The sequence below is a fragment of the Rutidosis leptorrhynchoides genome, chromosome 7, assembly GCF_046630445.1.
Source record: "Rutidosis leptorrhynchoides isolate AG116_Rl617_1_P2 chromosome 7, CSIRO_AGI_Rlap_v1, whole genome shotgun sequence".
Classification (NCBI taxonomy): Eukaryota; Viridiplantae; Streptophyta; class Magnoliopsida; order Asterales; family Asteraceae; genus Rutidosis; species Rutidosis leptorrhynchoides.
In genome coordinates, this window is record NC_092339.1 from 296,166,528 (window position 1) to 296,181,745 (window position 15,218).

Consider the following 15,218-nt stretch of genomic DNA (forward strand, 5'->3'; position numbering starts at 1 on the left):
AATTGCCACTCCTATGAATAAACTCCTAGAAAAGGATGCTACATTCATCTTTTCAGATGAGTGTATCAAATCTTTTAATATTCTTAAAGAGAAACTCACTAATGCACCAATCATGATAACACCAAATTGGAATCTACCATTTGAACTAATGTGCGATGCAAGTGATTTTGCAATGGGAGCCGTTTTAGGACAAAGGGTTGAAAAATGATTTCAACCTATATATTATGCTAGTAAGACATTACAAGGAGCACAAACAAACTATACAACTACTGAAAAAGAACTCCTTGCTATTGTCTTTGCTTTTGACAAATTTCGTTCATATCTCGTTCTAGCAAAAACGGTGGTCTATACCGACCATTCTGCTCTTAGATACCTATTTTCAAAACAAGATGCTAAACCAAGATTAATCCGTTGGATCTTACTCTTACAAGAGTTTGATATTGAAATCCGAGATAAAAGAGGAGCAGAAAATCTCGCCGCTGATCATCTTTCTCGTCTTGAAAATCCCGAATTAGAAGTTCTAAATGAATCAGCCATACAAGACAACTTTCTTGATGAATATCTATTGAAGATAGATTATAAAAAAATCCCATGGTTTGCAGACTATGCAAACTACTTAGTTTGTGGATTCCTTGAAAAAGGATTATCGTACCAAAGACGAAAGAAATTCTTCAGTGATATAAAACACTATTTCTGGGAAGATCCACATCTGTTTAAAAGTTGTCCCGATGGAATAATACGCCGATGTGTATTTGGAGATGAAGCTAGTAAAATTTTAAACCATTGTCACACAGGACCGACAGGAGGGCATTATGGGCCTCAACTAACAGCAAGAAAAGTTTATGAAACTGGATTCTATTGGCCTACAATTTACAAAGACGCACACCTTCTTTGCAAATCCTGTGATGCATGTCAAAGGGCCAGAAAAATAAGTCAACGTGATGAAATGCCACAAAATGTCATCCAAGTATGTGAAGTATTTGACATTTGGGGTATTGACTTTATGGGTCCATTTCCAAAATCTCATAAAAATCTATATATACTCGTAGCCATTGATTATGTATCTAAATGGGCGGAAGCACAAGCTCTCCCAAATAACGATGCACGAGTTGTAGTCAACTTTTTAAAACGTCTTTTTGCAAGGTTTGGAACACCGAAAGCTTTAATAAGTGATCGGGGTACTCATTTCTGTAATAATCAACTTGAGAAAGTTCTTAAAAGATATGGAGTAACTCATAAAATCTCCACCGCATATCATCCACAAACAAGTGGACAAGTTGAAAATACCAACCGAGCTTTAAAACGTATTCTAGAGAAAACCGTAGGATCAAATCCGAAGGAATGGTCCATTAAATTGGAGGATGCACTCTGGGCTTTTAGAACAGCCTACAAAACTCCAATTGGAGCCACACCTTTTAGACTTGTTTATGGAAAAGCATGTCATCTTCCAGTAGAAATTGAACACAAAGCATTTTGGGCTTTGAAGACATGTAATCTTGATTTACATGAAGCCGGACGTCTACGATTAAGTCAACTAAACGAATTAGAAGAATTAAGACATGAAGCATACGAAAATTCGTTAATCTATAAAGAAAGAACGAAGAAATGGCATGATAAAAGAATCAGAAGTTCAAAAGAATTTAAAGAAGGAGACAGAGTTCTTCTTTTCAATTCACGATTCAAGCTATTTCCTGGAAAATTGAAATCAAGATGGTCTGGACCATTCATAGTCAAAAGAGTTTTCCCATACGGAACGATAGAATTAATAAATTCAAATGGGATTGAATTTAAAGTTAATGGTCACAGAGTTAAACATTACATACATGGTCCGATGGAAGTCGACAACGAAGTTAATCACAATTTCGACACCACAGCTAACTAAGTGTGGGGAGAATCAAGTCTTTAAAGGATAATATGTATTTCTGTTAGAGTTAGATTGTCTGTTTTCGTGTAGTTCTCGAAAATGGAACCCGAATGGTCTTTCCCTAGCAGACCCTAAAGAACTAGTCTTCTCCCCCCATTCTGAATTTTTATTTTTTTAGGTTTTTACGAAATGAAGACTGCCTGTGAACTAAACCATGGTCTAATGCTACACGCTTTGATCACTAAACGTAATAATGACATACTCCCGAGTGAAATAGTATCAGTAATCAGAGAAAGAATGGACGGAGTTAGAAAAGAATCCAGATGCGAAGATAATAAGTTACAATTTGGTAAAGGAAAATCAAAATCCGCAGCGAAAAGAAGAGCACGACACCTAGAACGATGTCACAAATACGGAAAATGGTCACATGGAGGTAAATGTTCAAATAATCAAACCTATTCAAATACCGAATTTGTTACTTTATGCAGAGACGGACCGTTCATATGTTTAGAAGAAAAGACACTGAATGCTCGAGGTTACGCCTATGTAGCCATGGAAAATCAATTAAACCGACTATCTTATGAATGGGATAGATCATATAACTAAGAAATTTATCTCACAGGTATGTCTGTACAGTTTTTATTTTTATTTTTTTTTATTTTTTAACCTTTTGATAATAAACGCTAATTTGTTTGCTAAAAAGTATTAAATTGGTATTGAATAAAATTAGGTTTGGCGACCGAAATTATTGATATCATTCAAAAATTTATTACATCACTGCGAAATTTAACATTTATTCTTAAGGTATAAATATCTTTAAACAATCAACCCAAAATATTTCAAAAATTCGTCATGAGTTAAATTAGGTCTTGGAACCGAAATTACTTTACCGAAAAGAGGGGCGCATATTTTTGATAATATTTGATTGATTAAAGTGGGATAAAAAGACAAAAAGATTTTTAATTTTATTTTTACCATGTTTTTAAAATTAATATTTAAATCTTAAATTAATATTGTAAACTTTATAAAAACAATATATTTAAAATTGTAAATATTTGAAAAATTAATATAAGTTTAGTATGAATTTATAAATTTTTAAATTAAGTTTGGTGTGAATTTTTAATTTTTAAAATATTAATTTTTAATTTTATGCATTTCAAATTTTAAGTTTGGTGTGAATTTTTAATAATAATTTTGAATTTTATATTTAAGTTGTGTGAATTTAAAAACAAAAATTTACTTTATCTCATTAAGTTAAGAATATGATTTTTAAAATTCGTCGTAAGTTGAAGACTAGGTCTTTGAACCGAAATTGCTTTACCCGAGGAAGGGACGAGAACTTTTATTATCATTATTTTTAATCTTATTAAATTAAAGTATGCCAAAAACATTAAAAAAAACCAAAAATCTTAGCTTTTAAAACAATCGCTACAAAAAGACAAATTTTAAAATTTTGTCGAAGGACGGACTAGGACATCGATCTGAAACGACCTCGTCCTAAATAACAAGGGAAACAAAATTTTAAAATTAAATACTTAATTGTTTTATAAGTTAAAGATTATAAAAAAAAAATATATATATATATATAACAAACTCCGCGACTCGCGGAGTTTGAAAGGGAAATCTCCGCGACTCGCGGAGGGACCAAAACCCAGAAAAAAAAATAAAACGTAAAAACAGATCAGTTTACTCCCCACAAAAACACACTGCGAAGAACACAGCGAAAAAACCCCGAAAATACACGAAAAACACCCCCAAAAATCCCAATTTTTAACCTTTAATCACCAAATTTTTTGCTAAAATCATGTTGAGAAGGATGCTATCTAAGAATTACTCAAGAAAAACGGTAAATTTCTACACCTAAACACCATTTAATTCGAAATTTGATGTTCTTGAGCAATTTTTTCCCCAATTTGATTTTGATGATTTTTAGTGTAATTAGGCTTAAATTGTTTATGTATTATGCTTGTATAACCTAGATTGATGCTGTTTAACATGATTAGAAGCCTTAAACTTCAAATTTTGAATAATCTAGGGTTTGTGTTCTTGAGCAATTTGGGGCTTTTTGATATAAACAGGTTATGGCCGATTTTTGTCATGAATTGTTGCTAAAATAAGTAGTGTAACATGTCTAGGTAGTTAAATGATCCAAACTTTGAGCCTAAACATGATTTTGAGAATTAAAGAGGACTTTTTCAAGTCTAAAATTCATGAACTTGATTTTTGAAAGATAATGCCATTTGAGACTTGTTTAATTGCTAGTAATGATTATTTTGACATGTTATTTGAGTTGAATGCTTATGAACTTGACGAACATTTTCGTATATGCTTATTTGAAAAAGTGTAGATTTGATAAAAATGTGAAAATGAGCTTAAGTTTGATATAAATTGATAATGTCATTGTAATTATTTTGATTGATGATTTTGCTGACACTAATGCATATTTGGATGCACAAAAATTGTGTTTGATGTGTTTTGCAGAATGAAAGGGGTGAATCTTCATCCCAAGCCCGCAATGCTCCTGCTGAGAATTTGGAACAACAGGAGGTGGATAACTACTACAAGCAGGATATACCTCATCCAGTCATGACCTTTTCCGATATGCACTTGGAAGAGTTGCACCCGAACCTGAGATTTGACAGACTTTGGATAGATTATCCAAAATATCAACGGGGTTTGCATACTCTTCATTCCAAGGTTGTTGAGGTACCGAGGGTCATAGAATGGGGACCCTTAGAAGCTGTAGAATTGGCCGGGCCAATTAGGGAATTACTTGTACAAAGGTATGGTAATTCTTCTTTTAATGACTGGGTATGTTTATTCACCATACGTAGACCTGTATATAAAGTATGGTGTGAAGAATTGTTATGTAGTATAGAGTTGAATGATCGGGTAGCTAGTTTAACCGATCGTTCTTTTATTAGATTTTTGTTAGGCGGTTCGATGCGCCACATGTCTTTACTGGACATGGCTCAGGCTTTACGTATATATACGCCTGAGGAGTTAGCGTCTGCCGATTGTAGAGGATTGATACTAAACGGTAGAAAGATAGATGAGAATTTTGATACACACGGTGTGTGGAGTCAAATGACAAGCCATCACCGTTTCAAAGGGGGAAATTACTCTTATTTGGATATAGATAGAGCCGAATTAAGAGTGATACATAGGTTTTTGGCTAATTCGATTACACAAAGGGGTAAGAACAAAGAAAAAGTAAATGAACAGGATTTGTTTTACCATATGTGTATTCGAGACCCACAAAGCGCTGTAAGTATACCATATTGTGTGGGTTATTATTTATCAGCTATGGTTCGGGGGATGTGACCACATAGCATAATAGGAGGTGGTATTTTTATTACTTTGATTGGTGAATATCTCGGTGTGGATATAAGTCGGGGGGGATTATTACTAGAAGAGCCGGAACCCCGCGATACTATAGGATTAAATGTATACCATGGTGCGAAAGTTTTGAAGAGGCGAAATAACGCCGCAGTACGATACCATGGTAGACATCCACAGGTGGAGAGAAACCAACAGCAAGGTAATGTAGGAGGGGGGAATGAGATGCAAGAAATGCATAGGTTTATAGCTTCTCAGGAATACGAAAATGCTAGACAGAGAGCATTTGAAGATTGGCAAGTTCATCAGAACCAGATCATAGCTCATTGCCAACATATAGGTAGAAACTATATTCCTACACCGAAACCCATCTTCCCTCCTTGGTCTATAGAGATGCAGCCACCATATCCTACGTATGACCCTGCCGAAGCATTCTATAGCACTTATGGTTATGCCTGGAACCCCTATTGGTACCAATATCATCCTTAGTTTACTTATTATTTTTTTTTATTTTGTAATTTGTAATTATTGATACGTTTAATACTTTTGTTAATATTGTAATCATTTTTATAATTATCTAACTTTTATTCTTAGATTTTAATAATTTTTGAATGTGGGGTAATATACCAAACTTCAAAAATATGTATATATGTTTGCAGTTTATCTTATGTACACAACAGGGTAAAACAACGCATTTTCAAAGACTGGCATTAAGTTCAGCAAAAGCAACTAATTTTGACGACAAGATGCAAAATATATGTGAAATAACAACAAGACGGAATGAACAAATGATGTGCACCATTTATCATTCAGCAAACAAACGCCAATATATTTGGAAACTTTGGTAAAATTTAATCATTTTCACACAAATCACCCTCAATAATTTAAATTGTTACTGATTTCTTGCAAATGAGGGCATTGCAAGATCTTAAGTGTGGGAAGGGGTTAAATTCTTTCGGATTTTAAAATTTTTTACTTTATACACTTGGTTACCATTAAAAATACTAGTAAAGCAGTAGTTGTATTAGAATCTAGTGCTCTCTGATAAAAAAAGAACAGCCCTAGTCTTATATACTGACTACCCAATTCTAGTAAAATTTTTCAAAATTTTCAATTAAATGAATTCAAATTATGTTTATACATATTTATGAACGATAAAACTAGGTTTTAACACCGAAATTATTGTTACCTCGGAAAGGACATAAATTAAGAAACAAACTAAAATGTCAAAATTCATTTAAAATGGAATAGAGGACGATAAAAAGAAAAATAAAAAGCCAAGTGTGGGAAAATTTACCAAGTTATTTTAAACATATGTCACATATATCTGTAACAAATAACTGAAAATACTTTTGCTTTGGACTAAACTAAGCTGTTTTACCCGATGAAAGAAAAGAAGAGATGGATCTACACGATGAATCAATTCCATCATTAAAAGGAAGTAAAGTCTTCCGAAAAAGAAACGCGCTTCTTGATTTAGGTCATGAAGTTGTCGTCCAGACCAGCTGTAGGTTGACGAAAAATCTAGAAAAGTCATCACTAAAATCAGCAGGAAATCCACGGACCTCAGCATTAAACAGGGTCGCCAAGTGGTCAGATTTATCCTAACCATGAGAAGGATTTATCTCGTACAATGGGGGGGGCACCATGCAAATTAGCTGGATAAGACTAATGAATCAGATCCCCAGAAAGGATAATCTCCTTAAAGATTAAAAATCAGCTTTTAAGACTGATATTACTCAATCCTAGAGATTGACCTTAAAGATTGAGAATTACAAACTCATGGAATTCGATGATATCTAAACTCGAGCTTAAACGAGAAAATATTTTGATCAAAATTACAAACCGATTTGTTTTCTGAAAACCCTATTTTCAATGCGTTCATTACCATTGAACGTAAAATCCTAGGAATTCACCTGGAATTCATTAGGTCACCTGAACTAAATCGGGTGTCAACCGTAAGAACGGTGGTTGCATAGCATGGTCAAAGACAGGACCTTGTGCCAGACCGAAAAATTATAAGGGTGAGCTTTACTATTGCTCCTACCAAGGATAGTAATTGCGTCCGACACGTTACAGACCATAATTAAAAGCATGTCAGGGGACATTGCCTTAACAGTTGCTTGTTCAACGCTTTCCTTTACAACCGGACGGTAGTTTGCCGAAAGGTAATATATGGAACAAGTAAACTGGACGTGTTGCTTTCCTAATACAAGGTTAGGAAGTGGGTGACACAAAACCATAAGTTTTGAGCTAAAATTTTCAAATCTGAAACCCACCAAACCCACAAAAATATTTTGCAAACACCGGTAAAGGGTTATCCCGGAAAACTTATCTAGGGTAAAAACTAGATTTAATTTTCAAAAGATCAAATGTTTTCATAAAGATCCAATTTCCTTAATGGATCTAAATTTTTATAGTCATGTGGGACTGTAAACCATATCGTTACTACCATTGTTTATACCGCCGTATAGAAATCACTGATGTACAAAGTGTGAAGAATAAAGAAGTGATTCTAGTATTTCAAGACAATATTGCTTGAGGACAAGCAACACTCAAGTGTGGGAATATTTGATAATGCTAAAAACGAACATATATTTCATAGCATTATTCCTCAAGAAAGACAAGCTTTTAGTTGCAATTGTTCTATTTACAAGTGATATTCGTTTAAATAATAAAAGGTGAAGACAAAAGACAGATTCGACGAATTGAAGACGCAAACGACCAAAAAGCTCAAAAGTACAAAAGACAATCAAAAAGGTTCCAATTATTGATAAGAAACGTCTCGAAATTACAAGAGTACAAGATTCAAAACGCAAAGTACAAGATATTAAATTGTACGCAAGGACGTTCGAAAATCCGGAACCGGGACCAGAGTCAACTCTTAATGCTCGACGCAACGGACTAAAAATTACAAGTCTACTATGCACAAGAATATAATATAATATATAAATAATTATATTAATTATTTATATTTTATATTTATATATAAATCCGTCGGCAAGAAAGACTCCAAAAGATGTGAGCTGTAATTTCAATCTCCGCGACTCGCGGAGTTTGAAGGCCAAAAGGGCCGCGAGTCGCGGAGCCCCAATTTCAGAAACTTCCTATAAAAGCAAACGAATTTTGATCGAAAAAACGACCAAATATATCCATCTCTCTATCTATATCGTATATATTTATATTTATATTTTAATTTTAATTTTAATTTTAATTATAATTCTAATAATAAGGGTATGTTAGCGAATGTTGTAAGGGTGTAAGTCGAATTTCTGTCCGTGTAACGCTACGCTATTTTTAATCATTGTAAGTTATGTTCAACCTTTTTATATTAATGTCTCGTAGCTAATTTATTATTATGCTTATTTAAAACGAAGTAATCATGATGTTGGGCTAATTACTAAAATTGGGTAATTGGGCTTTGTACCATAATTGGGGTTTGGACAAAAGAACGACACTTGTGGAAATTAGACTATGGGCTATTAATGGGCTTTATATTTGTTTAACTAAATGAAAGTTTGTTAATGTTAATATAAAGATTTACAATTGGGCGTCCCTATAAATTACCATATACACTCAATCGGACACGATAGGCGGGGTATTTATATGTACGAATAATCGTTCATTTAACCGGACACGGGAATGGATTAATAGCCACTAGAATAATTAAAACAGGGGTGAAATTACATTCAAGGGTAATTGGTGTAATTGTTAGCAAAGTAGTAAAACCTTGGTTTACACGCAGTCGATAACCTGGTGTATTCATTAAACAAAGTATTAAAACCTTGTTACAATTCGAATCCCCAATTAGTTGGAATATTTAACTTCGGGTATAATAATAATTTGACGAGGACACTCGCACTTTATATTTATGACTGATGGACTGTTATGGACAAAAACCAGACGGACATATTGAATAATCCAGGACAAAGGACAATTAACCCATGGGCATAAAACTAAAATCAACACGTCAAACATCATGATTACGGAAGTTTAAATAAGCATAATTCTTTTATTTCATATTTAATTTCCTTTATTTTATATTTAATTGCACTTCTAATTATCGCACTTTTATTTATTGTTATTTAATCGCACTTTTAATTATCGTACTTTTTAATTATCGCAAGTTTATTTTATTGCACTTTTATTATTCGCAATTTCATTATCGTTATTTACTTTACGCTTTAATTTAAGTCTTGTATTTATTTTATATTTTACATTAGGTTTTAACTGCGACTAAAGTTTTAAAATCGACAAACCGGTCATTAAACGGTAAAAACCCCCCTTTATAATAATAATATTACTTATATATATGTTTGAATTTTTATAAAAGTAAATTAATATAGCGTTGAGCTTTGTTTAAAGATTTCCCTGTGGAACGAACCGGACTTACTAAAAACTACACTACTTTACGATTAGGTACACTGCCTATAAGTGTTGTAGCAAGGTTTAAGTATATCCATTCTATAAATAAATAAATATCTTGTGTAAAATTGTATCGTATTTAATAGTTTTTCCTAGTAAAATATAAACTATTTCGTATACACCTCGCATAACATCAATTAACGAATGACCTACCTCCGTTAACCCCTGGAATAACAGTACCATCGAACCGATACCGCTTCTTCGGCGGGGTAGAGGGCGGCTGCACGGGTGTCTCCTCAGGGTCCTCGTCGGAATCATCCTCGCTGAAGTCATCGGATGATGAGTCGTCTGAACTATCTGAGGGTGGCTCTGCTCGACCGGTGGTCATCAGTCGGTATCTGCAAGGCGAAATTGGCACAACACGTCCATCAGGAAGGTGTTTTACCCAATGGTTACACTCATTACGGAACGGACCCTCCCCATGATCCCCAGGAATCACAGCACCACCGGAATGGTGTTGTGGCTCCGAAGGCCTTGGGATAAGTGGAGCTGGAATCTCCGGTGGATCCTCGTGTCCGTCTGAGATGATCACTGGGTCGGGTGCATGGCTACTGTCTCCAGAGGATGAAGCACCAGAGTCGCTGGAGGGTAGAGAGGACGGGATCTGTGTGTCGGTAGCAGTAGCAGGCGAGGAGGCGGATGAGTCTGAGTTGCTCTCCAAAATAATAACGGGCGGGATATCCGACATCTGAACAAGGAAAAATAACTTTTTCCATGTCAGTATGTCATATAGCAAGCACGTATTAGGTAAAGTAACTACGACAGTCTAGATCATCTATAACAGTAAATAGCATGGCAATAATGACAAGTATCATGCAATCGAAAGCAGATAATAGCATGCAGTAGTGAAAGTTAGTAACAGTATACGGCATATAGCAGTAAAAGTAAACAGCGGCATGCAGCAAGTTCCGCAGAAACAAGTAAACTAGCAAGTTGTAGATTAGTCCTATTAGTGAATCCTACCCGGTCCGGTCTAGACTCACTAATGCAACCTAATTCCCTACAACCAATGCTCTGATACCAAATGTGATGCCCCGTACAAAATTAACGTGTACGGATCATCAACAACAGGATCATTACAAGGTCAAACACTATATGCTATTTTAAAATAAGTTTGCATTCATAAAACGAAGTGACGTCTTAACCACATTAAAAGTTTTACAACCGATAGTGTGCTTCTATGAATATAAGCAATTAATAATAGTAGGTGACCCAATGGTCGTTACGAATACATTGTGCAAAAGTAATAAAGTTTGTAAATGCAAGATAAACGTTTCATGCGAAGACATCTCTAACACAAGCAGCAGGTGTCTACAGCAAGACTACAACAGCGGAAGCAAACAAAACTCTTAAGCACTTGAGAAAAACATGCTTAAAAATATCAACACAAAGGTTGGTGAGCTATAGTTTAACGTAATAGTAATGTAAGGTAAGCTACGAGATTTCAGTGTTTCAAAACAGTATGAAAAGTATATGTATAACCGTGGGCACTTGGTAACTAACTTAACGTAAATAACACCCCTAAAAGTACACTTGGCGAGTGCGTAAGTTTACGAAGTATTAAACACCCGTTAAATGCTAGCGCTACTAGCCCGAGTGGGGATGTCAAACCCTATGGATCCATATCTAAGATTCGCGTTCACCGGTTCAAAGACCAATGACTAAACGTTACCGAGCTAAGGGGAAAGTTTATGCCATTGTATAACCCACACATATATAAAGTTTAAGTACTCGTGCCTAGTATGTAAAACGTAAAATGCGCATGTATTCTCAGTTCCCAAAATAGTTAAAGTAAAAAGGGATGCTATAACTCACAGTGAAAAGTCGTAAAAGTTGATACGCTGGAAATAGTAAGCAAGTGGTTGGTCCGAAAGGTCCTCAACCTATGTCAAAAGTTACTAAGTCAGTAAATCGTTCCCAAAGGTTTAAAAGTATGTAAATTAGATTTTAAGTATCATCATCATTCATCATTAATCAAAAAGTGTAAAGTAAGTTTCAATCAAGAATAGAGTTTGAAATAAAGGCTGACTTCGTTCAGTCTCTACGACCTCTATACAAACTGAAATGAGGTGAGACTAGTGGCCATGGCTCCATATATGAGTCCCCTAGAGGCTGAGCAATTTCGAGAACCAAAATCGTCTTCCTTTGACCATGGCAACGGTTTAAGTGCGAGTAGGTCAGAAATTTCAGCACAACGTTAAAAGGGTGTAGTGACTTTCGGAAGGCCATAAATCCTAAACCGTAACTCGGATTAAGATTAGGTCTAAACAGAAAATCATATAATCGAACCGAAATAGCTGGAAATCAACTTTTACAGTAGCCCAGGTTAATGATCAGACCTGGAAAACAGTAGGTAAGGTGCTCCGGTGGGTTCTTGGTGCTTGATGCTCATCACGGTTCTCATCCTTGATGCGTATACCTTCAAGTTACAACTCGTTGATGTGTTTGCATCATCCTTACCAAGTTTTGACCATCATAACACTAATGTAAGTCTAAGATATGTAGCACAACTCACTTAAGAGTTGTATGAAGGTTGATGAACCAAAGTTACATCAAGATCTTAGATCCGACACATACATGAGTTCTAATAGTAATATTAAGCTATAAACTTGAAAGTAAACTAAATAAACAAGATCTTAAGCTGTAGAACTTAGATCTTAGTTAGATCTTAAAGATCCTAGACTAGAAAGTCTAGATCTAGTGTTCTTAAGTTAAATCCTAAGTTATAGAACTTTGATCTTCACTTTAATAAAACCATAAGTTATGAAACTTAGATTCAACACAAGTGTATGAAGTTATAACTAGAAAGTTATACTTACATGTTCTTGAACTTATAAAGTTAACTTTAGTTTCAAGAAATATGAGATCAAGTTTAACTAGTAATACTTGACCAAATTAACAACATCACAACTTTAAAGTACTTACAAAAGAAAGAAATAATCTAAAGTTACAAGTATTATGTTCATGTTTGTTTCATACTTAAGAAGATTCAAGTCAAGCTTGGATCTTAAGAATTTAAGTCTACAAAACATGAACACAAGTAAGCTCTCAAGGCTTATGAGTTTTAGATCTTTAAAACATTTAAGTGTAGAACCATAAGTTATAGAAACTTAGATCCTTGTTCTTGTTTTCTCATCAAACAAAGATGGAAATAACAAGATTACATGAAGATACAAGCTAGATAACTTGATCTTTAACAACAAAAAACAACAACAAGTAGCTAAACAAGTAAGAATGATGATGATCAAGTGCTAGAATTCAGTTTTTAGGAAGAAAAATAAAGAAGAAATGAAGTTGTTACTTACAAAGTTTTGAGAGAAAAATGAGAGTAAATGAAAGTGTGTAAGTATGTGTGTGTAAATGTGAGATAATACTTGCAAATAAGTAACCAAAAAAAATTTTGAACTCCTCCTTCCCTTGCATCAAAACCGACGGCCTAAGGCCAAATGGGGAAAGGTCAAAAGTTAACTTTCATGCATGGGGAGATGGTGAATGCTTAGAATGGATAAAAGTTAAATGTATGGGAAAGAGTTACTAGCATGCTTGTGATAACTTTGTCTCCAACTTAACTTAATTAATCCAAGTTTAAGCCTTAATAATTCAATAGCTTAATGATGGGCTAACTAGTCCATTAAGAAAGTAGGGTGGGCTTCCAAGTCCATTAACATAAAGCCCAAGTCCAAGTAAGTAACAAATTAAATAAAAGCCGAAGTAATTAACTACTTGCATTAGTTAATTAAAAATAATTAATAATAATTAATTATGAACGTAAATAATATCCAAAATATTATTCGTGAAAAGTTCGTGTGTCACAAAGACAAGTCGGGGCATGGAAAGTCAAGTACGGTAACAAGTAAATGTAAAAGAATACATTTTTTAAAGCGCAAGTATTAATAATAAAATATTATTAATTAAAGTTGGAAAATCCAGGGTCGTTACGATCTACGTCAAAAGATATGATGAAATTTTACTTTTCTCATCACTCTTTTGTGATAGCTTCACTCGTACTCTTCACAAAAATCAAATTATTTTATCCATATTATCCACTTATGATAAAATTCTAATTTCCAACTCATATGAGTCATGAAAACATAATTATTGTCAGCCATGACGATCCCAATCAAATTTTAGGACGAAATTTCTTTAACGGGTAGGTACTGTGACGTCCCGGAAATTTTTGACCAAATTTAATCTTAATCTTTATATAGTTTCGACGCGATAAGCAAAGTCTGTAATGTTGAGTCTCAAAAATTTTGGAACTACATTCATGTAATCAATTACCCTTTGACTGTGCTCAACGATTCACGAACAATTGTTTGTAAATAAATATATATATATATATATATATATATATATATATATATATATATATATATATATATATATATATATATATATATATATATATATATATATATATAAATGTAAGTATATATAATAATTTGAAATTATAGGATATAATTTAAACATTAGAATTAAATATGTGAAATAAGATACAAAATAATTAAGTGTAATTTAAAATGAATCTATATATAAATATATATGATTACTATTTATAATTAATATTACATGTATATTGTAATATATATATATATATATATATATATATATATATATATATATATATATATATATAATATATAAATATTCAAATATGTTATTATATAAATAAGTATTACATAATTAATGAAATGTAAGGTTAATATATTATATGTAATTACAAGTTAAAGTATAAATATTATATTAATATTATGATCATTACTTTCATTATTATTATTAATGTTAATATTAATATTAATATTAATATTTGTATATGATTATTTATGATATAATATATATATATATATATGTATATATATATATATATATATATATATATATATATATATATATTAATTCCGACGATTCACGAACTATTATATAAATGGATATGATTATATATATATGTATATATTATAACTTGAGAATATTAAAAAAGTATTAAACGTATAATACTTTACATGAACGTATTTGTTTCAATATGTTTATCGGTAGAATTAAATGATAATATCAAATGATTGATTTATCAGATATATTGTATGATTATGCGTGTCCACATTTATTTGAGAAATCGTTCATTTTTAACGATATTCGAAATTATTGGTAAAGTGTTAAAGTAACGAGAACTAGATAAAGGTTAGTGGAGGTTTCTGTTTAACTTTCAATGCATGCTTTACAATGATTGTCTTGTATCTCTGGATAAGTTAATTATTTTTCATAGTATTGAAAACGTCTTGCGATATAGATAAAACCTTTTGACAAGTTATAAATAATAACGGTCCGTGATTTAATTGACTTGCAACGTGTATTTAAAACATGTTTATGAATATTGAATATATATATATATATACATATATATATATATATATATATATATATATATATATATATATATATATATATATATATATATATATATATATATATATATATATATATATATATATGATTTCAAATTAGTTAAGTAAACGATAGTAACACTTGTTTATTGCTTCGACTGATAATTAAATATATTAATTAGAACGTTTGAGAAATTAAAATAAACATTTAC

The 15,218-nt window shown here is 32.6% G+C and overlaps 1 protein-coding gene across 1 annotated transcript in view; it reads right to left on the minus strand.

The window, feature by feature from the left end:
• The window catches only part of LOC139860093 (uncharacterized), a 157,042-nt gene extending 146,726 nt beyond the window's left edge, over positions 1 to 10,316 (minus strand). The window contains exon 1 of the mRNA XM_071848867.1: positions 10,181 to 10,316. Coding sequence (XP_071704968.1) covers positions 10,181 to 10,316 — 136 coding nt within the window. The remainder of the gene's footprint in view (positions 1 to 10,180) is intronic.
• Positions 10,317 to 15,218: the final 4,902 nt, after the last annotated feature.